We start from the raw sequence: 28000 nt of genomic DNA on the forward strand, positions 1-28000 counted from the left end.
TCACGGGAAATGTAGTCTTACCCCCCCCCGCCATGCCTGCTCTCCCCTGAGGCGGAGGGGTAACGGCCCGGTTACCGTGCCGGGCGGTTCTCCACAAAATCCCCTTTCAGCCCTCACTTTTTAGGGCAAAATTTAAAAGCGTCTCCGCAGGCCGCTCCGAAGTTCCTCGGGAAGCCAACTCCGAGCGGAGCATCACAAGCGCAGCTAAAGAGAGAAACCTTGCAACTTTTTAAGCAGATTTTATGATTTTCGGTGCTTATTCGTTATTTGAAAGGCACGTAGCTGGCAGCGTCGCATAAAAAAAAACACAAGAAATGACAGAGGAGGGGAACAGATCTCTAATTTATGTTGTCTCTTGAGGGACCCAATGCGAAAAAAGCTGCCCTGCTTCGCATCTCACAGTAACACGGGCACTAACAAGTCTAAGTGTGCCAGAACAGAAACTTCTCCGGGCTTCAGAATTGCTGTTTACAGTAGAAAACAACAGGCATATAATAAAGATTGCAATCCGATCACAATACCTGCTGTAGTTTACTTTAGAATGTTTGGGGCTGAAGTTTGTCTTGCAGTTTCAATCCCTCAAATACTTGATTTTGTTTCTGCTTTATCGTTATTTTACTGGTCTAGTTATGGACTAATGCATAGAAGAAAATGATTGCTTTTATCCAGGGGTGCTTACAGTATAACTTGGTGGTTTTTGACTGGGGGAAAGGAATTTTTAGAGACTGTGTGATGTCAGGTATGGGTGCAGAGAATGTAAGAGTTGGCGCAGCAGAACAGACTAGTGTTTAATATGCTCTTTGTCTCATTTTTGTGTTGTCATCTGTGCCATGGACATTTAGGCAAGGAAAGAAAGTATATGCTTAGGCCAGGTCTGAGTAAAATCTTGTAAGAGATGTTTTTTGAGTGTCAGGACTAAAGGAAAACTGCATTCTACTCTCAAGTTGTAAATTCATATATTGTGAGAGATTAGCTAAGAGTGATTGAATTTTGGGAACTGAAGCATAAATTTTGTCTATAGCCTTTATAAAGACTGATGTTAGTTATCTCAAACACATGGTATGTAGCTGAGCATTTTTTATTTAATTTATACATCGTTATAGATCAGGAAAAAAAAATGACAATAACTATTAACTTTGCAAAAAAAAATAAGTGCAGTGCGTAAGTGGTCACCTTTCATCATTAGCCATTTAGTCTGTACTGCTAGAACAGTTTTGTATATACCAATTAACAATTTTTTGAGGTAATTAAGCTAACTTACTATCCATCAGAAGCCTTAGTTGAAAGAATCTGTATATTATTGCTCATACAGATCAGTCTTTAATGTATAACTTTTGACACACTGGTGTAGCAATAACAATAATTTTGAAATTTTGTGTGAGAAATTGCTTGGCCCCATTTTGTTCTGTAGGAGATAAAGGCTCTGATCCTTCCTGGGAAGATAAATACCTGCACTTTTATTCTAGTGAAAGGGTTTGAAGTGGCAAGACAGCTCAGTCCATGCAAAAGCACAGCTAAAGTAATCACATCCTGTATTCATTAGGAGGAAAGATAGGGGAATTTGGGAAAATCGGAATAGTTGGGGTCACTTTCTTTTACGTTCAGTGGTGGCTTTAATGATTTTTAAAGAAAAAAAAACACACAATTTTGTAGTAGACATGGGTGTGTACATATATAATGCAGCACAGGTTTAAGAGAACAATATCATACAAAAATACTGTACAAAAAAGACTCCACCATTAGAACTACAACTGAAGAACAGTCACACAATTAAATTCTTACTGTTTGCCTCACAACCAAAATCCTAGGACAGCCAGGATGTTGGGATCTCTTATGCCCTGGTTTTCATGCCTGGGTTTGCCACGTACTCATCTTTGCAAGCTTTGGGAATAGCTAGTAAAATCATTACTGAGGGCTATTGTGCAAGGATATTTTCATCTAGTTCCTGTCTGCTATGGTGCACAGATCTAAGAAATGCAGTTCATGTGGCTGTGTCTCAGTCCCTTTAGTAATAGTGTGTGCCCTGTCCACATTAGTGGGAAGAGAAAATGAGACTCAGGCTTGCCAACAGAATGGCAGACAAAATTCTAGTGGGGTTGACATCTGCTGTCTTAAAAGTCTGAGTCCCTCCCTTTATGTTTCATGGTTTATTGAAATATGTGAGAGGCTCTTACAGAAATAGGAAGCTTCCTTTTAAAATGTTCATCATTACTAATTTACAACAAGGGATGAGAGGGGATTAAGTAGCAGAATAGAAGTGAAAATGGAATTTAACTTTGTTCAGTATCTTTCTTTTTTTCTTTAACATGTGGAGAATCAGTCACATTTTCTATTTCTGCCAATGTTAATTCATATGGTATAGCTAAATGAGCAGCCACACAAAATTCAGCAGGGTTGTGTGTAAAAGTGCACCTCATCAGGCCAGACTGACGGAACTGAGTTTAAACTGACATTTTAAGAAGTGATTAGCTACTCAGGTCATACAAAAGAGGCTGTTCTTGTAATGGAAAGCTTCCTGTTGTGTATAAATGTAAAGAATTAACTCTATTGATTAACCTAACTTTTCGAACAGCCTAATTAGAACAGCTCATGATAAAGAAACATGGATTAATGGCAGTGTTTATTGGGATGCAAATACAATGAAAAAGAACTAAACACCAACTGAACTCAAGGTAAAAAGAAATTCAATTTGTAAATTGCATTAGACATTGCTCAGAAAACTTCTATACAGCAGCAGAACTGCTTAGCACAGAGAAGAGAAGGGCAAGGAAGCCAGTGGAGTCGCTTTTTTCTCCTGTTAATATAACATCATTAATGTTGATGGCAATTCTCCAGCAAACGTCTCACATAAATAACATATCATCACATGTGAAATAATGATGGTATAAAGGAATATTACAGTTGCCCTGTGATCTACCTGAAGCTAATTGCTTGCATAGGTTTCATTACTTTTCAAGTGTCAGAGGAAAACAAACAAACAAACAAACAAAAAAACATCGATGCACGTTCTGATGTACACTTCTCAGATGGTGTAAAGACTTAAATCTTCTCCCTTGCTTCTGTTCTTTCCCAGTCCAGGTCTCTGTAATGTCCTTTTTCCATTATTCTAGTTTCTTCTCTCTCTTCCCACTTGTAGTTTTGTCTGCCACATCTCTTAACTTCCTCCTTTCCATCTTCATATTCCACCTGCTGTCAATCAGTTGGTCTTTCCTTTTCCATGATCTTTCCAGATCCATTCTTCTATATCTTGCTTATGTTTTCAGGGGCTTTCTGTGTCCTTTTAGGACTCTCATTATTGCATAGTTTCTTCAGCATCTGATTTTTAACTGTTGTGTAATCCGGTGCTTCCAGACCTCTAGTCCCTATGTTTTGTTTCTTTCTTTGTTTTCAAGGACTGGTTGCTAATGGTTTGATTTGAAGAAATCGAGAAAGACCGACCCATCCCATCCCTAGACTGGCACTTCAGGTCTCAGCTACTGCTGGTAGGTTCCTGTGCTCTGTTTTCTTACAGGGGAGCCTCACTGCCCTTTGCATGCAAGGATTGCTGACATTTGGAGTGTAGAAAGCAAAACCCGTCTGTTACTGAGGGCTAGCTTGTTCTCACAGAAGAATTTTATGACACAGTGACAACTGAGCAGCACCAGACAAGGGTGCAATACTGCCTACATACGGCCGCCAGCCTGAGCAGCCTTTAAACTACTAGAAAACAGGCATTTGATTTTCTTTGGCACCTGCCACTGCTGCACTACAGCAATCCTGGCTGATGGGCCAGAATCCATTCACCACGGTGCACTGCTGCAAGCATGTGTTGTCAACAGCAGCATTCTTAGCTGTTTTGTCTGCCAGTGTCAGCATCAGGCCCGTTGGTCTCCTCACACGCTTTCAACTATTTTACCATAATTCTTCCTCGCTTCCTGTTTGTTGTCTGCTATTTTGGTGCTGCTGCTGCTGTTTTTCCATTCTTTTCAGTCCTCTCTGTCTCACAGTCCAGCTGTCCCTCCCAGCTGCCATGGAGCCCACCATCTCCCATATTCCACCATTTTACTGCTACAGGGCCATCATCCATAGCCTCATACTCACTGCAGGAAATAACTGTCATTCCTGCTGCACTGCACATCATGCCTGTTGGAGGACATTTGTTAAATAACTAAATTGTCTTGAGACTGAGTACCATGTAAGGGTTACAGCATGATCGTATTTGTTCTGGGCAATCAACTTCATGTAATGGGAAACTCCAACCAAAGCCAGATCCTAGGAAAAAAGCATGGTGAGGCTATCAAATAAATAATGTTACCCTTGTCTACTGCAGCACTATGCAGAAACTTCACACTTCTGTGAAATGATCCTCAAAAGGGCAAATACAGCCCAGAAGTATTGTGGCTGCATGGTAATCTATCTGAGAAATCACTTTCATTTTCTACTTATTACAAACTCTTTCAAATTCAGAGATTCACATTCCTATTTCTGGAAACAAATCCATGACCCCAGATAATTAATTTACTTTAACAGTCAACAGGAAAATGGAACTGCCATTTATCTTTCAGCTTGACTTTGTGTACAGACTCAGGCAATTACATCTCCATCTTTTAGTTAATTTTGTCTGCTACAGACTCAGTTAAATATACTTGCAGGCTTCAGTTATTTCCTGAAAGTCTGCAGGATATGAGCGATCACTGTTTGTGTATTAATCACGGAGATGTTTTTATCCTGACTTCCTAAGGAAATAAAGTTTATATGAGCAGTCTGTGGATTTGTGCACACACTTCTAGATCTGTCCTTTCACTCTGACTTGTCTCTGTTGAATTGACTAATTTCAACCAATTTGAAAGAAAAGTAGTCCTTTTAAGAGATGAATTGTGTACACCTTAAATGTTATGTTGTTCCTAATAGATTTTCTTTTTCTTCCTTTCTCTCAGAAGAAGGTTGCAGGATGAACCTGCTACCTATTAGGCTCAAGAAAATCCACACGAGAGCAATGTTACGTGAGTGTCCCAACCATGGAAGCTTCGGTTGGTGAACATACCTTGTGAGGCAACATTATAAGACATAACTGCACAAGGAACCAACTGAAATGGCTTTGCTGTTCAGAAAATGTCTGGTTTTGTTTGCTGTGTTTTTATTTATTAAAATCCTTAATGCTGGATTACATGGCATGCATGGGAATAAAGTTTTAAAATAATTCTTTTAATGATTATTTAAGTACTTCTATCACTTTAATTTTCAAATGCCTCTAGCTCATTATCTGTAAAGAAGGATATATCTTGCCTTTTTATAATTGTCAGATTTACAATCATACCTTTTCCCATGAGGTCAGCAAATCCTTGTGGCTGGAAGAGGTCCATATCTGGTAGCTTTCCACCAAGAAATGCTATAAATGACTGTTATGACATTAATGTCACGGAAGAGTGTGAGATATGACACCATCTATCCCCTGTGCTGCTCAGAAGACATGTCCTCTGAGTGTTGGGGTCTGCAGATAGAGCAGGTAGAAAAAAAAGAAAAAGAGAGAGAGATGAAAGTTAGGGGATGATAATGCAGTTACCCTCCTCCCAAACTCATGCACTTGTAGCCTCCTTTGTCCCTGGAGTAAATTCAAAGAAGGTGAATGTGGCAGCAGGGGAAGGAAATACTCTGAGAAACTTGCCAAGATAGTGACACTATGATTGACTGAAGGAGCACAGCTGCCGCAGAAAAGGATGCAGACTTTGAGGGCAGGCATGAATCTTCACTGCTCCCAGGCAGGCATTGTCAGGACAATGCAGAGATCACCTTCTCCCTCATGATCATTAAACAACAGCTGTGCAGAGAGATTAAGGCACCCGAGAACCCAGAGTTCAGACTCAGTGGAGTTGTTCAGAGAGGACAGATTTTTGTGACAGAATGTAAATAGCGTAACTTCCTTCCAAGGGAGATAAGATCTGGAATTTAGCACAAAACACATACCTGTCTCTTTGTTAAAACCAGACTGTGATTATGTTATGGAAAATTTAGAGAAGAAAAAAGGAAGAAAAAATGACTTAAAATTTTGCTGCTGGATGTGTTTGAGATGGTAGTAAAGTTGTAGCTGTGATGCTCTAAGATACAATCAAGTCTTTGTTTCTGGGAAAGCTGATGTACAAAATAATAACTTTATTAGAGATTTATAGAATTTATGAAAATATGGACAATAGGAATATGGGGAACACACAAATCCTCTTCAACTGTTGTATTTATGTTTTTCATGTGGTGTTTCTAACCTGCACAAATATTTCACTTGACCTAAACATACCTCTTTTATATATCCTTGGTCAAATTTGCAACACAGTTAAAAATATGTTTGCTTCACTTACAAGTGAACTAATGCTATACTCTAATGACTTGCATAAGCTTACTTTAAGGTTATTGTTTATCATTTTTGTTCTGAAATGCAAATTCGTGGTCCCACATGTGTTTACCATGAATTTTCCCTATTACATTTGTTGATATCACAGAGAAGTTATAAGAATTAAGGGCTTTACCATAAAAGGGATTTATTTCATTTTAATCTGCAATTTGAATTTAAAACGTTTCAGCAACTCTAAGCTAATGAGGCAGAAGAACTTGCTTTTATTAAGAAAAAAATCCTTATTGTTAATTAGCTGTCAATTATTTATAAGGAACATATAACATATGTATAAGGAACATTACTGCATCTTTCATCCCAATTTGAAAACAAAAAGTAAATATTTTTTCTTCATTAACTACAAATCCTGTATTCTACTTGGTTATAACCTCAGATCTTCTGCTGTATCTCTACCCTTAAAAATTAATGCAACACACCTGGGAGTGCAGCTAACTGGAAATTCTTTAGGGAAACAAATTTTTAGTTGAAAAATACTCATTCACTGTATATTCACTTCCAATAATAGTTCATCAGAGCTTTTACTGAAGATTAAAACTCAGAGAGAGTGAGAAGGTTAATGGGTAATAGCCTTGTGATCATGAAACTCTCTTGAGAGATGCAAAGGAAATTTAGGATTCTCTTTGGCCTTATTTAGGCATCGGGCCTGAGTTTTTTTCTTCTTCACCTAAGTCCACGGACAGCTAGGTTTGAGAAAAATCACCACGGTGGCCAATCCAATGAGTATTGTATGTGGGATGTTGGGTACTCAGTACTCAACTTCATGACTTCATTGGAGAGAATTTATGCAAAATACACAAAGACAAAAAGTCCTAATTCCTCTCTAGTTTAGGAAAATCACTGCAGAGTTGGTGGTTGGAGCAGATTTCTCGGACAGGGAGAAAAAGCAGACCTGGAGACTGAACATGAATCTTCTGCATGCTGCATTCCTCTCACTGCCAGACAATTATCTGTGCATCTATAAAATTAAATGGTTTTAGTGTCATTTGATAAAGAAGACCATTTAAGAAACTGTAACAAATTTTACAGGTTCAGAAAACCATTTCCTGGTCTAAACGGATACTGAGCATCTGTCATCCGTGTGGGACAGATTTAATCAAATTTATTTATTTATTTATTATTTATTATATATGAACCTGATTATAAACTTACATTATAAAACCAAAGAATCATTAAGGTTGGAAAAGACCTCCAAGATCACCTGGTCCAACCATCACCCTACCACCAATGTCACCCACTAAACCATGTCCCCAAGCACCACGTCCAACTTTCCTTGAACACCCCCAGGGGCGGTGATGCCACCACCTCCCTGGGCAACCCGCTCCAATGCCTGACTGCTCTTTCTGAGAAGAAATCTCTTCTAATTTCCAACCTTAACCTCCCCTGGCACAACTTGAGGCCATTCCCTCTAGTCCTATCAGTAGTTACCTGTGAGAGGAGGCCGACCCCCAGCTCCCCACACCTTCCTTTCAGGTAGTTATAGAGCAATAAGGTCTCCTTTGAGCCTCCTCTTCTCCAGACTAAACACCCCCAGTTCCCTCAGCCGCTCCACACAGGACTTGTGTTCTAGGCCCCTCACCAGTTTTGTTGCCCTTCTCTGGACATGCTCCAGGGCCTCGACGTCCTTCTTGTAGTGAGGGGCTCAAAGCTGAATACAGTACTCGAGGTGTGGCCTAGTACTCGAGGTGTGGCCTGTATTTATATCCTGATGTCATTAACATTAAGAATGACTTTTGTTTGCAGTGAAATCTGGTACTTATGATTGACAGTGAAAAATATTCTGTATATAGAATGGGTGACTCTCTTTTGACAGAAAGTATGAGGAACTTTCTGTTTCTTCCAAGACAGAGTTTTCTGTACATTTCTGAGAAGAATCCAATGACCTGAATTTACATCTTATAAACTATCAGGTAACAAAATAAAGTAATTTTATAACAATATTTAGCTGATAATTAGCATAGTAACAGATAAGTATTTGGTAAAAATAGCAATGGTCTTAATTACTTTTTATCATGGAGGTCAACATTTTGTTACTGGAATTATATCTGGACTATTTTTCTATTCTGAGAATAAACATAAATTCAGACTAAAAATATTTGCTCTAAAGAATATTCACTGGAAGAAGAAAAGCCTAAAATAGTATGTCTTAGTAGGTCACAGATTCACAGATTCACAGATATCTCTAGGTTGGAAGAGACCTCAAGATCATCGAGTCCAACCTCCGACCTAACACTAAGTACTCCACTAAACCATATCCCTAAGCTCTACATCTAAACGTCTTTTAAAGACCTCCAGGGATGGTGACTCCACCACCTCCCTGGGCAGCCCGTTCCAATGCTTAATAACCCTTTCGGTAAAGAAGTACTTCCTAACATCCAACCTAAAACTCCCCTGTCGCAACTTTCGCCCATTCCCCCTCGTCCTGTCACCAGGCACGTAGGAGAATAGACCAACCCCCACCTCTTTACAGCCTCCTTTCAGGTAACTGTAGAGAGCGATGAGGTCGCCCCTGAGCCTCCTCTTCTCCAGGCTGAACAAGCCCAGCTCCCTCAGCCGCTCCTCGTAAGACTTGTTCTCCAGACCCCTCACAAGCTTGGTCGCCCTTCTCTGGACTCGCTCGAGCACGTCCATGTCCTTCCTGTAGCGAGGGGCCCAAAACTGAACACAGTACTCGAGGTGCGGCCTCACCAGAGCCGAGTACAGGGGCACAATCACTTCCCTCGACCTGCTGGCCACACTGCTTCTTATACAGGCCAGGATGCCGTTGGCCTTCTTGGCCACCTGAGCACACTGCTGGCTCATATTCAGCCGACTATCCACCAATACTCCCAGGTCCTTCTCGGCCAGGCAGCTTTCCAGCCACTCATCTCCCAGCCTGTAGCTCTGCTTGGGGTTGTTGCAGCCCAGGTGCAGGACCCGGCACTTGGCCTTGTTGAACTTCATGCAGTTGACCTCAGCCCATCGCTCCAGCCTATCCAGATCCTCCTGCAGAGCCTTCCTGCCCTCGAGCAGATCGACACACGCACTTAGCTTGGTGTCATCTGCAAACTTACTGAGGGTGCACTGAAGGTCCCTTCTTTTGTAAACATGATTAACACAAAAAGTGCTGCCAGAAGAAGATGATGATTAATGGTTCTAAACACTATAGATCTGCACTATGTAATGCATCTCATATCCTCGAAATGAGAACTGTAATTTGTCATTGTTGTCTAGAGCTAAAATTACAACAGGTGATTTACAAGAATAGATTATAGTATTTTATAATTGCCTTTTTTAAATTCATATAGTCTTGTATTTGAATAAATGTTAGGTCTCAGAGCAATGCATTCATTTGCTGTGTAGTGACATACAATGGCCAGATAATCAATTATACATTTGTTTAGCTAAAATGACCCCTATCAAATTTCTCCTATAGTATGGTACCCTGCAAGTAGCACCACAGAGGGGAGTGAGTTACCACATACTGCAGTAGTATCAAAACTCTGAGGTTTCAACAATGAGACTTTAGTGAAGAGGTTTCCATCCATATCTGCTCTGCTTTTGGATAGAAGAGTTTACCAGTTCCCTGTTCATTCTGCCTGTTCTATTGGGTTTCATGACAGCCTTGCACTTTGGAAAGTCAAGCTGAGTTTCAGAAAACAGAGATGAAACTGTAAGTGTGAACATCAACTATGTGAGTCATTTGATTTTCAAGCTGAAAAAAGGAGAACTGTGTTAACCTTTCTGTTTTTTTCTTCTTTTCTGATTCTTCTTTCAAAAGAATCCGGAGCAGTAACTAAAGAATAGCGAGTGTCTCCCTAACTGGGACTACTGTCCTTTTCAGTGACTGAGGGGATTCTCCGTGGAGTTCTCCCTTCTTTTTCCCTTTGCAAAACAACTTTTTTTAAGATGGGATGTTGTGAGCTGGTTTCCGGAGCTATCAATGAGCTGTACTTTTGTCCAAAACAGCATTATTTCCCTGAATGGTCCTCTACTGGCTGTCAAAGTGGGGATCCAAGTCAGTACCCAGGCATTCTCAGAGAGTGGTAAGTCAGTATCAGTGAAAAATGAGGCTAGGACTGCAACTACAAAATCATGTACCATTAAATTATTACTGTTATTACCACCTGGGACTGATTTGGGCTATCTCAGCTTGCATCTCCCAGGCAGTGCCCTTCATGGCCTAGGACTTACAGCATGGCAAGACCCATTCCCAACAAAAGCTGGACAGGACTGCTTTGATTTTTAGGAGCTGAGGGAGTAAAGCTGTATGGACACAAACTGTCCCAGCTGTGCCTCATTGACCTCAAGTCCTTGCTCACTTCGTAGCCAGTTGGTCCCAGTTGTCAGGGTCCTTTCTGGCTGCTTAGTCAGCTGTGAGGAGGATGAAAACATTCTTCCCACTAAGCAGCGCTCATTTTCTACTTTTATTTCCACATCCCTACTCAACCAAGTGGCTGGCAGTGCTCACAGTTAACCCTTGGGGATGGAGCATGTTCTGCCTTCTTAGGGGAATTACTTTCTGGCAGGGCTGGTCTCCTGCCAGCATGTCCTTACAGGGTGCTGCTTTCTCATGGCTCCCACCCGGCATTTCCTGCCCCTACTGCACCTCCCTATTTTAGACAATGAATGAATTCTCTAACTGGTCTTGGCTCTTTTTTTTTTTTTTTTTTGTGTGTGTGTGTGTCTCATACCATGTATGTGGCTCATGGTAGGCTGCAGTTCATTAAAATGTACACAATATTTCATATTTGGAGAATTCCTCTTAACCTCTATACTTTCACAGAATTACAGTAAATTTATGTAAGAGATGTCAGACAGAAAAACCTTATTCATGGCATTTTTTGTGGGAATGCACTAAGAATCCAACATTTTGGCTTCTGATATGGTCTAATGTGCCCTAATCGTTTGAATGGGAAATTCCATTAAATTAGTGACTTACAGTCTTGGAATTGCTCGGTGACCTCAAGTGCTGGGGGACAGATGTAGCTTGCCTTCTTTATTAACTGATGCTGGCTCATAAATGTATCTTGATAGCTTGGACAACAGAGACAGCTCCCTTGTGGGCCACTTAGTTGAACTTGACTGAAAAATGCCTACCCCTGGAAAGAAAAATATTTGGCTTCCAACAAAGAACCAGAGGTTTCTGTGCCAAATGGGAGAGTGTTTGGAAGCAGCTAGAGCAGAATGGAGAGAAGATTAAATTGTCACACTAGGACTGAAAGCTGTTATGTAGATATGTAAAAACATGATACACCTATATGTGCATCTGTCTACTGTGAATGTTTTTCCTTTTCTATTTTCAATCCGTGTTAATTGCATAAAGCTAATGTGTAATAATTTCTTGGTGCTTGTTTTCAAAAATAGAGGCAATTTTTGTTAAATGTATAACACAGGCAGCAAATGATGTGGTCACATCAGGCTGTTAAAAAGACAATAGGTGTAGGTCAGATAAGTATTCAGAGATACAGCTTCACAGGGCTCTGTTAAAATTAGTAGTAGCCAGAGCTAAATGCCTTTGTATCTAGCATCACGTACAATTAAAGTATAGTCTAGAGGTGCTCTGCGTCTATGGTCTGTCTCAGACATATAGCCGTATATTCACTATTAAGAATGAATAAATTATATGAAATGTTAGTTTAGAACTAGCATATTGAATCAAGAGGAAATGTTGCTATCCGATTAAATTTTTCTGCTTTAATCACCCCCCTTCCAAACACATATCCACCCCACGTACATACATGGGTATGTGTCTGAATGAGTATGTATACATACAAGTGTTATTTCAGCAATGGTATTCAGATCTTGTTAATAATCCTATTTTCCATTATCTTTCCTTGCATGTCTCATTTCAATTAATGCAATATATATACTGAAAGATTCAGAATTTGAAGGGAATATTAAAAGAATGCCTATTTTCAGTGAAGGCATATGCATGTTTTTATACAGGATTTTATAAGAAAGACTGGAGTGGAAAAGGGGCAAAGAGAAAATAATAAACATAAAACTAAAATTTAATGGAATGGTATAACTTTGTTATAATTTTTCTTTGTCCCATGGATTTCATTAGGAAGTAATAACATCATTATAGAATCTTGTAAGATAATTTCAAAAATCAACAAGACACATGCTCATATGAATTCTGTAAGTTTTAAACTAATTTCTACAGAATCCTACCAGTCTCACCTCTGTTAAGTTCTAAGTAATTTTATATAGACACTCTATTCTTCAGTCTATTCACAGACTGAAGGCATGGGTACAGCTGGACTATGCACGTGCCTTACTCAGTGAATTACTACTAGCTATCATTTGCTGCCTTGCCACAGCGGTAACAAAATAGTAACATGGAGCAGAAGTCTCATATCAGATAACACACATGCGCCAGCTGTCCCTTTAACCCACTGTTCCCCTCCTTCCTGATATAATTTTTTTCATTTTATATACTACATTTTTTTCACTTGTGAATAACACTTTGTTTACAAAGTCACAGTTTAAAAACCCACTGAATTATGGAAAAGGCTGTGTTCGTAATGGAAATAAAATACTCATTTCATAATAACAAAAGAAACACAGAAGTTTGCCCTTCCTGTTAACATGTGTGTAACTTTAAGAAATGTCTTTGCATCATGTATCACAGGTGCCATGTGATGCAGGAGTTATGGAAACACTACTACTGAATAGCAAAATCAGGCATCAGAATAGCTAAATCTTAATAACCTTCAATTTTTCCATATGTTCCAAGTATTTGTCTCGGTTCAATGTGGAGTGAACATGAGACATAACAAATCTGTGGGTGGAAGGATGATATATTCCACTTTCACAACTTTTCAGACACTGCCATTCTGTTTTAGAAATTAATTACTTTTGTTCTTACTATTATCTGTGTAAAAAAACCACCACCACCACCACCAACAACAAAAGAATAGAAAAACCATATATAAACTTTGTGTACCTAGAAGATATTGTAACAAGGCAGACAGCTCTGAAGAGAGACTTTCATACTTTAAGCACTCCATAAGAAACGGGGATCCCATAAAAGGTCCATTGTTGGTGCTGCACTGTGTTTTACAAGTAAAGTAACATGGTTGGTTTGAGAGGGAACCAAGATACCACAAATCCCATGGATATTTGTCAGTTGAGCATAGTCGCTATTTCTGTCACATTAACATCACATAATCACAGAATGGCTGAGGTCGGAAGGAACCTCTGGAGGTCATCTGTCCACACCCCCAGCTCAAGCTCTTGGGTCACCTAGAGCAGGTTGCCCAGGATCACATCCAGGTGGCTTTTGGAGATCTCCAAGGAGGGAGACTCCATGTCTCTGGGCAACCTGTGTCAGTGCTCAGTCAAAGATTGCTATCAAACAATGCTTCCTTCTTTGAATATAATTTGCATCACATACAAAGAATTTTTTTGGTTATTTGTGTTATAAAATGTTCTCAAAGCGAACAGAAAATGTACATGGTATATAATACTGTACATGAGTAAGAATTCTATCTTGATAATACTGAAGTTAAGGCAAATGTGTCAAATGTACTTGTATAGTACAATTTAGATCAATAATACTTTTTGTTGTATCATTCAAGCTCTTGACTGTCTAACAGCATCAACAAAACATTTTCAAACCTTTATATTTTCAGCTTTTGAAAAGACTAACTACAGTAAGATATAGACTAACTACAGTAAGATATATGCCAAGGTTTGAGAATATAGAATATAGTTGCTAAATATATATGTTATATTTAAGACTGCCTACAGCATGAAAGAAAAACACCAGAACAACTGTAAGTATACAGAGACATATTTAAACGATGATCACGTCACATGTAACTCCTTCATTGTCATTCAGCCACCTAAACTTTGTTTTCTTATTTAGATGGAGGGGGGAATTTATTTTTTTCTGTGTAGTTAAGTATGTTCTTAACACATCAAATACGTTGATATGAAAAAAAAAATCTGCTTGGTCTCAGCAGCAGAAAAATGATCTCATGATTTCAGAGGAGGAGGAAACCATTGTGGACTGCAAAGAGGCAGATACAGAAAGGAAAGAATTTTTTGAAGAGATGGATTAAATTTATATCAGCTTTGTAGAAGCAAAGTTTTACTGAGGAATGCTTATAAGGCAAGTGAAGGAGTTAGATAACCAGATGAAAAGGTAACGACAGCACATGAAAACTGTCAATATGAGAAAGAAAGGAAGAATGAAAAAACTTAAAGTGAAGACCTCCAAGTAGTCATAAGATTTGTATAGCAAAATTCAGACTGCACAATATAAAAGGGAATCGCTGTTGATGATGATCTATGTCTGGAAGATGGGAGGAAGAAAGAGAAAGATTTAAAGGAAGGAAAGAGAGGAGAGGGAGCAGGGCAGATGAATAACACAAGAAGTAGAAACAAGAGAAGATTGTGAAGGAGAGCACTGCAAAGTTGTGTTCGTGCATGAAAGGCCAACATACAGACAGTGTAAGCATGTAGAAAACAATGGTGGATGACCAAAACATTTTAGATGGCAGTCTTCTAAATGGATCAGTGTTTAATGAAGGGAAAGCTAAACTGAATGGACACAGTGATAAAAAGAGCAATCACTCCAGAAGAGAAAATCAGAAAAAAATATGCCAAAGCTAGAAGGAGAGAAGAGTTAAAATCAGTGCTCAAATCAGTTTCCTTTGTACCTAAGAAATTAGAATCATGGAGTCATAGAATCATACAATATCATATGTCAAAAGGGATCCCCAAGGACCATTGAGTCCAACTCCTGGCTCCACACAAGAACACCCAACAATCAGACCCTGTGTCTGAGAGTGTTGACCAAACGCTTCTTGAGCTCCAGCAGGCTCAGTGCTGTGACCGCTGCCCTGGGGAGCCTGTCCCAGTGCCCAACCACCCCCTGGGTGCAGAACCTTTTCCTGACACCCAGCCTGACCCTCCCCTGTCCCAGCCCCATGCCGTTCCCTCGGGTCCTGTCGCTGTCCCCAGAGAGCAGAGCTCAGCGCCTGCCCCTCTGCTCCCCCCGTGAGAAAGCTGTAGGCCCCATTGAGCCCCATAGACTTACCTGTGTCCAGCTGGACCAGCAAATCCTGCACAAGTTCAGGACTGGCTGGGAGTTTACTGTTCCTGTAGTCACGGTCCTCCAGCTCAGAGCTCCAGGGGTCCCAGAGCCCATCATCGGTCTTGAAGACAGAGGCAAAGAAGGCATTAAATGTGCCTGCTTTGTCTATGTCCCTCTTTGTGAGGTGACCATCCTCATCAAGAAACAGAGCAATGTTTTCTCTGGTCCTCCTTTTGCTGTTAACATATTTTTTAAAAGCCCGTTTTATTGTTCCCCACAGTACTGGCCAGCTTCAACTCTAACTGAGCCTTGGCCACAAGAATTTTCTCCCAATGGCAAACAGAATCTCTGTAGTAAACCTATGTCGCTTGACCTCGCTTCCTGCAGCCATACACTTTCTTTTTCTACCTAAGCTCTAAAATAAGATCCCTGCTCAGCCAAGCTGACCTTCTGCCCCACTTGCTTGACTTCTGACATGTTGGAATTGCCTGGTACTGTGCTCTTAGGAGTTGGTCCTTGAAAAGTGACCAGCACTGATGGACCCTGATATCTTCAAAAGCAGTTTCCCAGGGGACCTTACCTAACTAGTTCCCTGAACAGCCTGAAGTCTGCTCTCCCCATATCCAGCACTGAAGTTTTGGTGGCAGTTTCCCTGTTGTCACCAAAGATTTTAAATGCGACTACTTCATGGTCACTATGGCCAAGACAGCCACCAATCACCACTTTACCCATCAGAGCCTCTCTGTTCACAAGCAACAGATCTAGGAGGGCACCTTTCCTGATCAGCTCCCTCAGTACCTTTACCAAGAATTTGTCATGAAGGTGTTTTAGGAATCCCCTGGACCTGTTCATATTAGCTGTGTGGTATTCCCGGATAACATCTGGCAAGTTGAAGTCGCCCAGAAGGACAAGGGTGGCTGATCTAGAGGTATCTCTTAGCTCCTTAAATGTCTTGGTCTAGTCATGAAATTGTACTTCGACCCAGTCACTGCCCTTTATCTCTGGTCTTCTCAAAATATGTTGGCAGTGCAACTGTCCCTCTCAAGAAAATGTACTTCTCTTGGCTTAACTTCTTTAAAAGTCAAAGATTTTGATAAGGATGTGGACATGTTAGTTGATGTAGCTGTATAAATAAAAAAGGTTGAATTGCAAGAAAATTTCATTCTTGTTGTAAAGTTAGTGAGTAATTAGGGCAGGGATTTTATAGTCTCTCTATATATTTATTTATTTATTTTGTGAAAATACAGTAGAACCCACTGCAATGAAAACTGCCACCACAAGTACAAGGAACTGGTAAAGGACAAAAGCATGCACTTGCTCCTTAGTAGCTGTAAGGAGTGACCTAAATACTGTGGCTAGCCCTAATAAATTTATCATCAATACCAAGAAGTTCTTGTCATGATGTGAAATGGACAAAAGATCCTTTTGCTCATCTCCCTGGCCCAGTAACTCTTTATAAATGTAAGTTGTCCCCAGAATAAAGTTTATTACTATGGTAGTTTTGTATATAAAATCATACTGATTGTACATTTTTTTCTGCTTCTGTTTTAAAAGTATTACCGTATTGAATTAAACATTATTTCAATAATTATGAAACATGAATGTCAGACTAGGCATTCAGCTGCTGATAAACCTGAAAATGAGTTCCAACTTGGAAAACAAATTGATTTCTTTTCCATTTGTAGGGATAAACAAACAAACAAAAAACTAACAGCGATCATGAGATAAAAAGGTTACACAAGGCAGATCTCATTTGCAAAAGCAGCAGCAATATACATATATATTACATAAAGGCCAAAGCAATTAATATCTGCACAACAAAGTTCATGAAGTAGTAGTTCATACAAAGTGAGGACTGTGGATATTAAACTAGCCTCTTAATCCACAAAGCAAACTTTGTAGTCAGTCAAGCAATTTTTCAGAGTCTCAGATAAGCCATCTGATGGGAGAGTAATTAGATTTGTGTTTCAGCTCTGGAAGCACCACTATGTGCACTTTTTCTACTGCTTTATAGGCCATAACAAGTTGTTCCCAGGCCACTTAACAGACAAGTCATATTTTCATCATTCAGTGGAGCCTTGAGTACATTTAGGACACGTCCTGCAGAGCTGCTCATTGTAGTGGTTCAAGGACACCTGGTGCTGTTGGAACAAATGCTTTATTTATAGATATAGATTTAATGAGTTTCTGAAGTGCAGTAGGATGTCCTTTGATCCTGAAAAAGAAGAGTGGCTCATCTGTACATACTAGTGTGATGCAAACAGGGAAGATGATTTAATCTAAGGTATGTCATAGCTATCAAAAGCATCCCAATGTTGTAGTATTGAAGTAAGAGCACCATGATGAACAATCCACCAGGACAGTAATGTCATTTTGATACATTCCACAGAAAATCATGGATGAATGATAGTAGGTAAGTGTCCAAGTCACTGATGTGATGGAGCAGATCAGACAGTTCTCTTTAATAATGGCATTTTACTGTTGGACTAAATTAAGCTTTATGGCATTTGGCTTCCTATTGTCCTTTTCAGAATCACTTACGAAGTCTATTTATAATTGCTCTGGCATTCCTAGGATGCTATACTAAAGTTGTACAGTACTTCTGCACCTCTATTTGTGACCACTTTATCTTGGCTGGTTGACGATGTAGCTATGTCATGTCAGTGCCAGTGGGTAATGGCAGGAGAAATGATCGTCCATCTCCACCACCACTGAGTGGCAGTCCAGTTCTGCGTGCTTCTGCTTGCACTGCACATCCAGCACTCACGCTTGTGTTTGGTCCATGGGAGTAAAACATCAACATATCAATAACACATTGTTTACATGATGAGCAGCCAATTCACCACTTGAAAAACAAGCTACATTCATGAAAGGTATTATAAAGAGTCTCTTCATGATGGAAATTTAGCGAATAAATGCCATACATTCTCATCTGCCAACTTTTAGAATTTGAAATACTTGAGAATTATAAGTGCTTGTGAATACAATGAGGTTTTGTGTTCAGAGGAAACTGTACAATGATTCTGCTGTATATATTTGTAAAGTATGGCTGTTTGTCTTGCAGCAAGCATACAGAGAATCCAAGGAAAAACCAGAACCAATGCTGAGTACTACCTACAAAAAACTAGCACAGAGACGGCTCTGATTTAGGGTGCAAACAACATACTTCAGATAATGTACAGGAAGTAGAAAGAAAAATTGTTCAGGAAGTCACAATCATCTTCTCTCCCATGAGAGATCAATTCTGACACTTTAAAGAAAGCTAGTTACTTGCTGATTCTCATGATCTTAGCATATTTCCTTACAGGGACAATCCTTCATATTCCCAAAATGTGAGATTAATTACAACATGAAGGGAAAATATGGTAGTAGCCCTAGTCTCACTCATCATACTGGGGAGAAAAGCAGTTTTGGCTTAGATACCAAAGCATGTTCACTTCTTACATACATTAGTCCAAGGCAAAACCTGCTACCTGGCAATGCCAGTTATTTAGTAAAATAGATGATGCTTTGAGAGGCACCCTTCTCATAAGGACTTTCCATGTCTTTTGTATTTTCTCAGTTTAGATAAAAAGCATGTTGGCTGGCATGTACCTTCAGCCTATACAGATCCAATTATCACGTGACAGTTAAAAAGTCATAGTAAAAATCTCCATCTTCTAACACAGAAAAAGAACATTAGAATGAAAAAACTGCAGCTGGACAACATACTGTTCTCTCCTTCACCAAAAAGCATCCCTCCATCATTCAGATTTTTACATTCACTTTTCTCTTACCTGTTCCTAATGGCTTTGAATTTCCAGTCATCTGCCTCTCTTATTTGTGTGTCCTGCTTTTCCATGCATCTCCCTCAAGCTTCCAATGACAGTTTCAGCAGCAGATGTCACGGAACTGAGAGCCAGCCAGGAGGGCTTTTAGGTCCAAGAAGAGTGGAACACTGTTTGTGTTAGGGCAGCTCACATATTCTAGCTCCAGGCTTTGCCATCAGAAAACTGGCGTGAATGATCCAGACACAGCTATTATCTCAGGCACTTCTTTATCTGGCTTTCAACGCAGAGAAGAATCTGTGCAAGGACAGAAACCGAGGAGGATAAACATGTTTATCAGCAGAAGGTATTTAGAAAAGGAGAAAGAAAAAAAATGGACATAAAAAGGATAAGGAGAAAAAGGAAGAAGGTGAAACAAAGAGGAAGAAGGGGAAGACTTCTCCCTTCCCTGAAAGTCTATGAGGAAATTGGTGATTACCGAAGTGCTCTTCCAGTGCTTTGCAACACCAGATTTTGTTTTGTTGACTCTAGTAAATTCTCTGCTAATTCTTAATCAGAGTAGAACTCTGATTATCATACATTTCAGACCTGGGACTGCTACTATGGACAAGAATCCCATAAGGGTACATGGAACAACAGGGTGTGACAGCAACTCTGTACTGTGCAACAACTATGTGCAGAGCAGCACAATCACACACACATATTTACCCTGGTCTCCCTAAAGAAAAAACTGCCGTAAGAGATAATGTACCAAACACTGAAAAATAAGGAAGTGTTAAAGACATCTGTGAATCTGTAATTCTTTGTTAAATCGTGATGCTGGCTTTAGTTATACAATCATATACATATTTTCCCCTTGACCCCTGCTTCATTATGTGCAAAGAATGAACATTTTATTTATTCTTCCAGCTTCACTCTGCATGTGGTCTATTTACTTTCCACTATTTCAGTCTCAGCTGTGAGGACAGCCATAAATTTTCTACTGCCTGCTCTCTGGCTCTCATAGCACATATATGCTTCACAAATATTTCTCCCCACAATATTTTCCTGAAAGAAAGGAGTTATATCATCTCCACCCTCCAGGTGGGAAACCTAGGCTCTGAGGTAACAGCATCTGCAAGTTCAGGCTGATCCATCTGAGTAGCTCACAATGGGTAACATTTTGTATTTTCAAAGGGCAGTTCCCTGTAGCTTCAGATACAGTTGTGAATTTTTACACATTTCTACAAACCTGCCTGTGAGATCTGAAGCCAGACAATGAAAACAGAGAATGAAATAACCTCCTGTGAAAAATGTGATTAAAGGAACTGGCCACGTAGGAACGCTGCAGTGGAGACTGACTCCAGTTCTCCAAAGTAGCTGCTGTCTAGTGATGAGATCTTCCTTATATTTCCCCACTCCAACAGGGCTTTCTGATAAGAAATGTCATGCAAGTGTGATAACTAGCAGTGGTACTGGTGCATCACAGATACTAAAATGTGCTCTTTGCTCGTGTAAAATCTCATGCTATGCCTGAAAAGGAAGTGCAGACTAAAATAAGCAGGACTCCAAAGATCACTGTGCCTTTTCTTGCTGCTGGAGCAGTTACAGATGCTGAATTCCTCCTCGTGGAATTTAACTAGAAGAGAATATCTAGCAAAACTCTCCAGCAGAAAGCTCTGTGGCTCCCATTATAACACCAGGAACCATAAATTGAAGAAAAGACACCAGAAAACAATACAACAGCTTTTTCAAACTATGCCTCGTAGTGCAAGCAAGATCTTTCTGTTAAATCGAAATCCATACTTACGGAGAGGGGAGTAAGACAAGAAAGAAATGACACTGGGAGGACTCCTAGGATTCTTCTAAGAAATTCATTCTTTGGCAGAGATAAAACAATCCAACTCCATATTTTTCACATCCTGTGGCTTAGGAATCCCTTTAAAGAGCACTGCTCTTTCAAATATATATATTCTTCTTTGCAGGCTCTATGACACAGAGCTCACTGACCATATGACATTTTCTTGCTTGTGTCCAAGAAATACAGCTATACTGTTTGCTTACTTTTAGTGATTCGCTCTGGTAGCAATCTTCTATCTCTTGCTGCCTGTGAATTTCTCAACCGATGGGATTTCCAGACTGTCCTAAGAGGGAGTTAACTCCTAATGAGTTGTTAAACACCTCTACTAAGGATTCTGGTCTTTTGGCTTGTGGAACACATCTCAAGACTTTTGACCTAGAAATCACAGAGCAAGATTCATCTGTTTCTGGTTATTGGACACATCATTTTTTTGTTATTTCTAACATGTTACGTTTGATATCAAGGACATATTTTTCCAGCTGAACTTGGTTCTCACATCATTTGTTTGACATGCAGATTTTTACGCATTTTTAAGCTCTTGTAAATAATTTATAAAGTAAATAAAGACTGAAAAATGTGAGTTCTTTTTCACTTAAATAGCATTAAAAGCAAATCTGAATCTTCTCATTTTTCATTTTTCCAGCTGCTATATGGAGGGGAGAGGAGGAGAGGGGAAGGGAGGGGAGGGGAAAGGGCACCTGCAATGAAGCCTCTAAAGCAATGGAGAGAAGGAAATTTTTCCTAGAGATGCAGAAAAAAACAACAAACCCACAACCTGCTGAGGTGTTATTTCAGTTGAGGGAGCCATTGAAGGTTCCTGAACTAGAAACTGGGGAAGTCCATTTGCAAGAGCCCATTGAGCCAGAGTAAAATTTGTTTTTGAGATTATGATTTTAATTTCTTAATCATCGGTATTTTTTCTATTTCAAGTGTTACCTTATTCCAGACTGTCATTTCTGTATTCAAATGAAACCGGCTTTTAGAAACAGGATGAAGATTTGTCATTTGGTGTCTTTGTTTCAAAGGCAAGAAGGGCACTTTCACCTCAAGGTTTGAGCAATAATGGGTCCTGCTATAAACATGGATAGATTTACTTGATATGTTATTCCTGAACCAAGTAGTACACCTTCAGTTTTATATATGGGTATTTGTGTAGCTTCAGAAATCCACGCTCAGTGGTCGTTGTTTGCACTGTTAGTCACATATATTACTTGTTTCAGACAGGTGCCTGTTACAGGACGTGTCTGCCCAGGCAATCCCTGGCAGGGGCTTGCAATAAAAAGCTATGTAGAAAAAGGAATGATTTAAAAATCCTCAAAACTGTGCAAATAGCACATAAGTGAAAGGGATCACAGATTTTTTTACATGGACAGTGTGGCTGGAAGAAAATTATTAAAAGTAATTCATTGCCCTGGTGCCATCAAAGACATTTCTAGCTTAGACTAAAATCTTATAAATAAATCTGTACATGAACAATTTGCCTGTGTCTACATAACCTAAGTGGAGTAGATTCCACACAGAACTAAAATGCATATGTCAAAGCACATTCACATGTATGTTCCTTAGTCTGGTACTCATCTGAGTAATTTTAAATGTTATGGCAGCATATAAAAGGACATTACTTTAACTCATTGCTTTTTCAGCGATAAAGTTTCTTGCCATGTAATATCAGGCAATTATCACCTATAAATTTACACGCATGCCTAATGCTATTCCACTCAATCAGGCTATTCATACAGTTTAGATTAAAGACACTTTCAGCTGGATGAGTATCTTAATACCTATTCCTCTTTTAGCCTGCCTTCCTGATGGAGAAGGGCTTATGAGATCATACTGGAGAATTTGTGCAGTCAACACTCTTCTAATAGTTTTTGAACCTGTTGGACAATTTCAAGCACATTTGGCAGAGAGCAGCTAGCTTACAGATACTAAGTCTGCATACATTAAATTATGAGTGGCAGTTAAGCAGAGGAAGGAGAGATTATTAGAGTTATTGGCATTTCCATCTCCCTCCTCTGCCAGTGATGGAAAGGCTATATCATGAACACTTCATTTAAGTCTAGAGAATTCATATTAGAAAGTTATTGTGAATGCCCTGCCACAGAAAAAGCTTTAGAATTTGTAGTTAATTAGACACTAGAGAATCCAAGCAGACAATACCAATCAATACAACTTCAATAGTTTCCATGCTTATCTCTTTGCTACACATTAAAGAACCCTTACTTGTTAACAGCAAACTCTCATTTCAAGAAATTATGAATACAAAGAGTTTGTAAAAAACATCATCTTTCTTGCCCCAAATTAAATCTGAAGTGATCTGTTTAAAGGGTAAAAAAACACATGTACTAAATTAGCATAGTAGCTTCCCTGATTTTTTTTTTTTTTGAGTGAACAGATAATACTTCCAGTTTAGTTACTGTTTGAATGCATGGGAACTTTCCCTGTATTTCTTTCCCAGTGTTGACATCATGGAAATTTCACAAAGTATGACAGACTGGTAAAAGCACTATTCCAAAGGGACCTTCCTCTGAACCCTATATAGTTTGGCGGACATTCATAAATAGGACCTGTTTTTCTTTAGGTTTTGAGTAAAATCTCTTTTGGTCAAAAAACGATTTAGTTAACAGCTAGGACAGAACATTTCTTTAACCACCTATGTGAACCTGCGATGGAGTTATTGCAATAGGATTTCAAACAGGCACAGTTAGACTGAGAGCACCTTATGACCAAATACCCCCAACGTGGTACCTCAGACACAGATTTTTTCCAAGTGTCATTTTAGCAGGATTTTTAGCAAGTAAGAGATCTGTGAGGCTGGTTTTCTTTTTCCTTTCCTCAAATTCCTTATGCACGAGGAATAGTTCAGCTATAAGCCAAAAATACCAGAAACAAGTGACAGAACTTCTCATTTGGTATTTTAGACATGTTTAAAGAAAAATCACTGGGTGTAAGATAACTGAGTATTTTCATAGTGCATTTTTTTTTTTTTTTTTATAAAACCTTGTGGCTCAGGTAATTCATTCTCCCATGGAATAACCAAGAACACAAACAGAAGCTCAATTATTTTTAATCTGGTTTATAACAGACTACGTTGTCCTCAGCCAGGGCTGGAGCTCAGTTGTAAATTGACACTATTTGTGTAAACTGGCATTGGTTCACTGAAAATACTGTACCTGTTCAAGATCTGTCTTGCTGACTGTTCATGTAAAGTCCTCAGCAATAAAAGGAATGAATGGTATGTAAACAGCACAATGAATGTACAATGTCACCTTTTACAAGTAGTCTTAAGTCAGTTTGCCTCATTTAGGTATAAAATTAGCAATATCCACTGAAGACTAAAAACGTTGCATAGTGCACTTCCTGGAGAGCTCTTGATCCCAGAAAAGAGGAACAAATTAACAGCAAAAGCTCACAGCTTACCAAATCTGAAGGAAAAAAAATCTTCACACACCACATTTATGCAACGCTCTCTAGTACTTTCAGCTTCACTTGTTGTGTTCGCTTCTGGCATAAAATCACTGCTTTCTGGTAAGCATCCATGTCTGCTCTACTTTCTTTCTAAGGAGGGATGAAGACACGTGAAGATGTTGCTTGCACTGACTAATGAAATGAAATCGCAGAAGCTTAAGTGAGATTATGATTCATTCTATGATTACACCGGCAGCCTCAGCTGAATTGTCTGGAGTTTGTGGGTTTTCTCAAGTCACGTTTCCAGTGCTTCAGGAAACAGATTTTTCTTCGGCCTTGCAAAAGCTAGATTTCATTCATTAAATCCTTTTTCCTCCTTTCCAGTTTTCACCACCAGCCATTAAACCAATCTTTACGTAATACAGACTGAACACAAGCTGCCTCTCCTAGTTCAGAAACTTTTCTCTGTGTATTTTCTTACAATTTTTGTTCGTGTGGCACTGCAACACATTTGTATGTATTTGTGGAAAATGTTTTGCTAAAGTGTAATATTACTTTTAAAATATGGAGATATAAGTTGAAACAATACAGATTTCAGTAGGAATTTACCACTTTAACTAGAAGATTTGCATGTACTTTAACAGATTTCAGAGACAGGATGATTTTTTCAGCTTAGTTGTGGAATTTGTAAATACTACAGACATTATGGGACCAATCCACGGCAGCTTTGCCAGAAAAATAACGGCAGATTTTGGCCATTACCTGAATGATTATCTTCAACATGGCTGCATTTCTAGATTTGCTGCTTTACTCTTTTACTCTGCAAAATATGAGTGTTCTGATTTAGACTAGACCCCTCTGGGGTTGTTAGATTTAAACCAGTGTCTTCATAATGGCTGGAGAAGTGCAGAGGGCCTTACTTCCCAGTCCAGGAGAGCTTTCTGCTGCCTGGAGATGTGGAAGCGGCACCAGGCTGCGGATGCCCAGATTCGGGTTCGATTTCAGCGACGTTTTGTTTCCGATGCAACAGTGCTGAAATATTGGGAAATGTCTGGTAAATGTTGCAGAAAAACCACCCAAAAGAAAAAACCCCACATCTGTTTTATGAGATTATTTGCTGCTCTGGGCCAAAATACCACAGGAGGAGGTTTTCATGCATTTCGGCTTGCCTAAGCCAATTGCTCAAAACCTCCCCTCTCCCCTGAAGAGCAACAGCAGCAACCCAACCGCTGGCACAACTTGGGTTTCCAGCGCGGCTCCAGCCCAGGGAGGGAAGACATTTTAGGGTGCTTCACCTTTCGGGTCCTGCCGAACGAAGCCCGAACTCTCACCACCCCTCGGCACCCCCCCCAAGCCGCCACTTCCATATTGCCCCTCGGGGACAACACACAGCGCGCAGCGGAGCCTCTCCCACTCTTCAGTGCGCCCACACACGGCCCCCAGGCCCTCGGAGCCCCCCACCACCCGGGGGAGCCCCCAAACACCCGGCGGAGCCCCCCACGCCTCGGCCCACCGGGCCTTCCCCGGCGGGCGGCGCTAGGACCCGGCGTGCCGCGGGCGGTGGCGCCTGCGCGGCGGCGCTGGTGGCGCTGGGCGCCGCGGGGCTGCGCGGAGCGCTGCGGGCGGGGGCGGCCGCGGCCGCCGGGAGCTTCCCGTCAGCGCCCCGCCGCCCCTGGGCAGCGCTGCCCGGCCCCGATGAGGCCTCGGCGGGGCGAGTGAGCGAGGGGGGAGCCGAGGGGGGGGGAGAGGCTCCACCTGCGGCTGCGGCGAGCTCCCGGCTCTGCCCTGCCCTGCCCTGCCCTGCCCTGGCCGGCCCGGGGAGGGAGGATGTGGTGAGAGGATGGACGGCGCCGTCTGCCTCCGGGGCTCGCCATGGCCAGGGAGGACTCGGTGAGGTGCCTGCGCTGCCTGCTCTACGCCCTCAACCTCCTCTTCTGGGTGAGTGCAGCGGGTGCGGGCCCTCGGGAGCCAGCCGCAAGTGAAGTTTGGGGTTTGCCTGGCGGGGTGGGCGCACACGCGTGGGAGTCCGTGCACCTGTAATACCTGCGTGTGCGCTGTAATACCTGCACGGCTGTGGAAAGGGAAATATTCAGCGGCTTTCTGGCTTCCTCGCTGCCTCAGTTTCGGAGCATCCCGGACCCAGCACAAACTCTGAGTTTCCACAGGTGTCTGAGCGCTCGGCCGCTCTCTGAAGGGCTTACCCCAACTCATCTCAGGGACCGCATCCTAACTGGCAAACGAGGCCTGCGGTGATTTATTCCGTTTGCTTTCAGCATTTCAGTCAGCGCTGTATTTATAGCAGCAGGGCTTCCAGCTCTCTCCAGCACAAGTGGGTGTGAGCAGCCCCGGCTCCCAAACTTGACGGCTTCAGACAGACTGCACGATGGAGGTTTCGCACAGCCCGCGCTCGCTTGCACCAAATGGAGCCTGCTCCACCCGCATAACTCAGATTTGTGCTGGATAAGTGTAGGTAAAAAGAATGGGTCAGAGGCATGACATCCCCCACCCAGTCACAAGTACTGACTTGTGAGGTGCTGCGTGCTTGCTTGATGCAGAGAGCTTCATATGTGACAAATATGTAGGCTGGGACCGAGCAGAGTTTATACTGAACTAAAGACCAAGTCCCATGATTACTGAGACTTAAATAGAGATCAGAATATGAACGAGACAGAATTGTTAAACAGCATTTTGGACAAGATACTTTTTTGTGAAATGCAAGCAATCTGAGATTCTGTTGAAAGTGTGTAGCTTTGTATGTTGTATTTGACAGATGAAAAGTAAGTATTTAATTTCTGCAGTATGGTAGGACTAAAGTCCTTTAGTAGGAGATGAGGAAATCTTTCTTTTTCTTTTTTTTTTTTTTTAAAGGATGTGTAATTATTTCACACATCATATGTGATTTTCATTGGGTATTGTACGAAATCCCCAAACTTGGATTTTGTTTTGATTAAGGCAGAGGTTGGCTTGGGTTTAACTGATCTGGGTTCAACTTCAGATTTTTAGACATATATTGTTAGAGTTGAGGGAACAGACACCCGCATGGCTGAAAACATCCTGTTCTCCTGTTTGCATATTCACTGCTTTCCTCTGGGTTCCAGATTCCTGCCTTGAGCTGTCCTCATCAGTTTCCATTCACACCTCAACTCACCACCTAAAGAAGCTTGTTCCCTTAAGCTTACTCTGCTGTTCTCCCTTTCCCTCCATTCTCAGTGCTTGCTGCGTTTCATCGGATTTATCATTCAGCCTTTTAAGCTGAAGCTGCCATTTAGGTGGTGCCTAGGTTGTACATGAGGTTATGTCCCCGCACTGTCTCAGTTGACCTGTTCTGTGGTGGTGAGGGCCTCGGTGCTGGATCTGAGCGATTCATTCCTCTTCCTGAGCGACTTTCCTTCTGTAGGAAGTCTGCCCTTACTTTTGGAGGGAACTTGGTGCTGCTATGTTGTGTCTCAGTTCCTCTCTAGGGAGATCGAGTCTGTTGCACATTCTAAATTTATGGAGGCTGAGGCAGGACAAGCAAAGAGGCAGTAAGCAGTGAACAGGTGCAAAGAGGAAAAGACACCAGAAACAGATAGAGGTGG

At 40.9% G+C, this 28000-nt stretch overlaps 1 protein-coding gene and 2 long non-coding RNA genes across 8 annotated transcripts in view; 2 read left to right on the plus strand and 1 right to left on the minus strand.

Moving 5' to 3' along the window:
- Nucleotides 1–27: 27 nt before the first annotated feature.
- Nucleotides 28–5262, plus strand: LOC136789838 (uncharacterized). Its single transcript, XR_010828855.1, has 3 exons — nucleotides 28–274; nucleotides 3393–3482; nucleotides 4917–5262. It is a non-coding gene; the product is annotated as an uncharacterized lncRNA (long non-coding RNA).
- Nucleotides 5263–16630: 11368 nt separating this feature from the next.
- LOC125182974 (uncharacterized) lies at nucleotides 16631–26847 on the minus strand. Of its 3 annotated transcripts, XR_007163888.2 has the most exons (5): nucleotides 26486–26847; nucleotides 24435–25454; nucleotides 21218–21389; nucleotides 19184–19471; nucleotides 16631–18175 (listed from the first exon to the last, which is right to left on the minus strand). It is a non-coding gene; the product is annotated as an uncharacterized lncRNA (long non-coding RNA). The 3 variants fall into 3 exon arrangements; XR_007163890.2 differs by having other exon boundaries at nucleotides 16631–19471; XR_010828856.1 differs by lacking the exon at nucleotides 26486–26847 and adding an exon at nucleotides 25718–25954 and having other exon boundaries at nucleotides 16631–19471.
- The window catches only part of TSPAN12 (tetraspanin 12), a 90553-nt gene continuing 88623 nt past the window's right edge, over nucleotides 26071–28000 (plus strand). For all 4 annotated transcript variants that reach the window (XM_066990922.1, XM_066990912.1, XM_013194576.3 and 1 more), the window contains exon 1: nucleotides 26071–26360. In XM_066990922.1, the coding sequence (XP_066847023.1) occupies nucleotides 26295–26360 (66 nt within the window). In that variant the 5' untranslated portion in view covers nucleotides 26071–26294. The remainder of the gene's footprint in view (nucleotides 26361–28000) is intronic.

The sequence above is a fragment of the Anser cygnoides genome, chromosome 1, assembly GCF_040182565.1.
Source record: "Anser cygnoides isolate HZ-2024a breed goose chromosome 1, Taihu_goose_T2T_genome, whole genome shotgun sequence".
In the NCBI taxonomy this organism is placed as follows: Eukaryota; Metazoa; Chordata; class Aves; order Anseriformes; family Anatidae; genus Anser; species Anser cygnoides.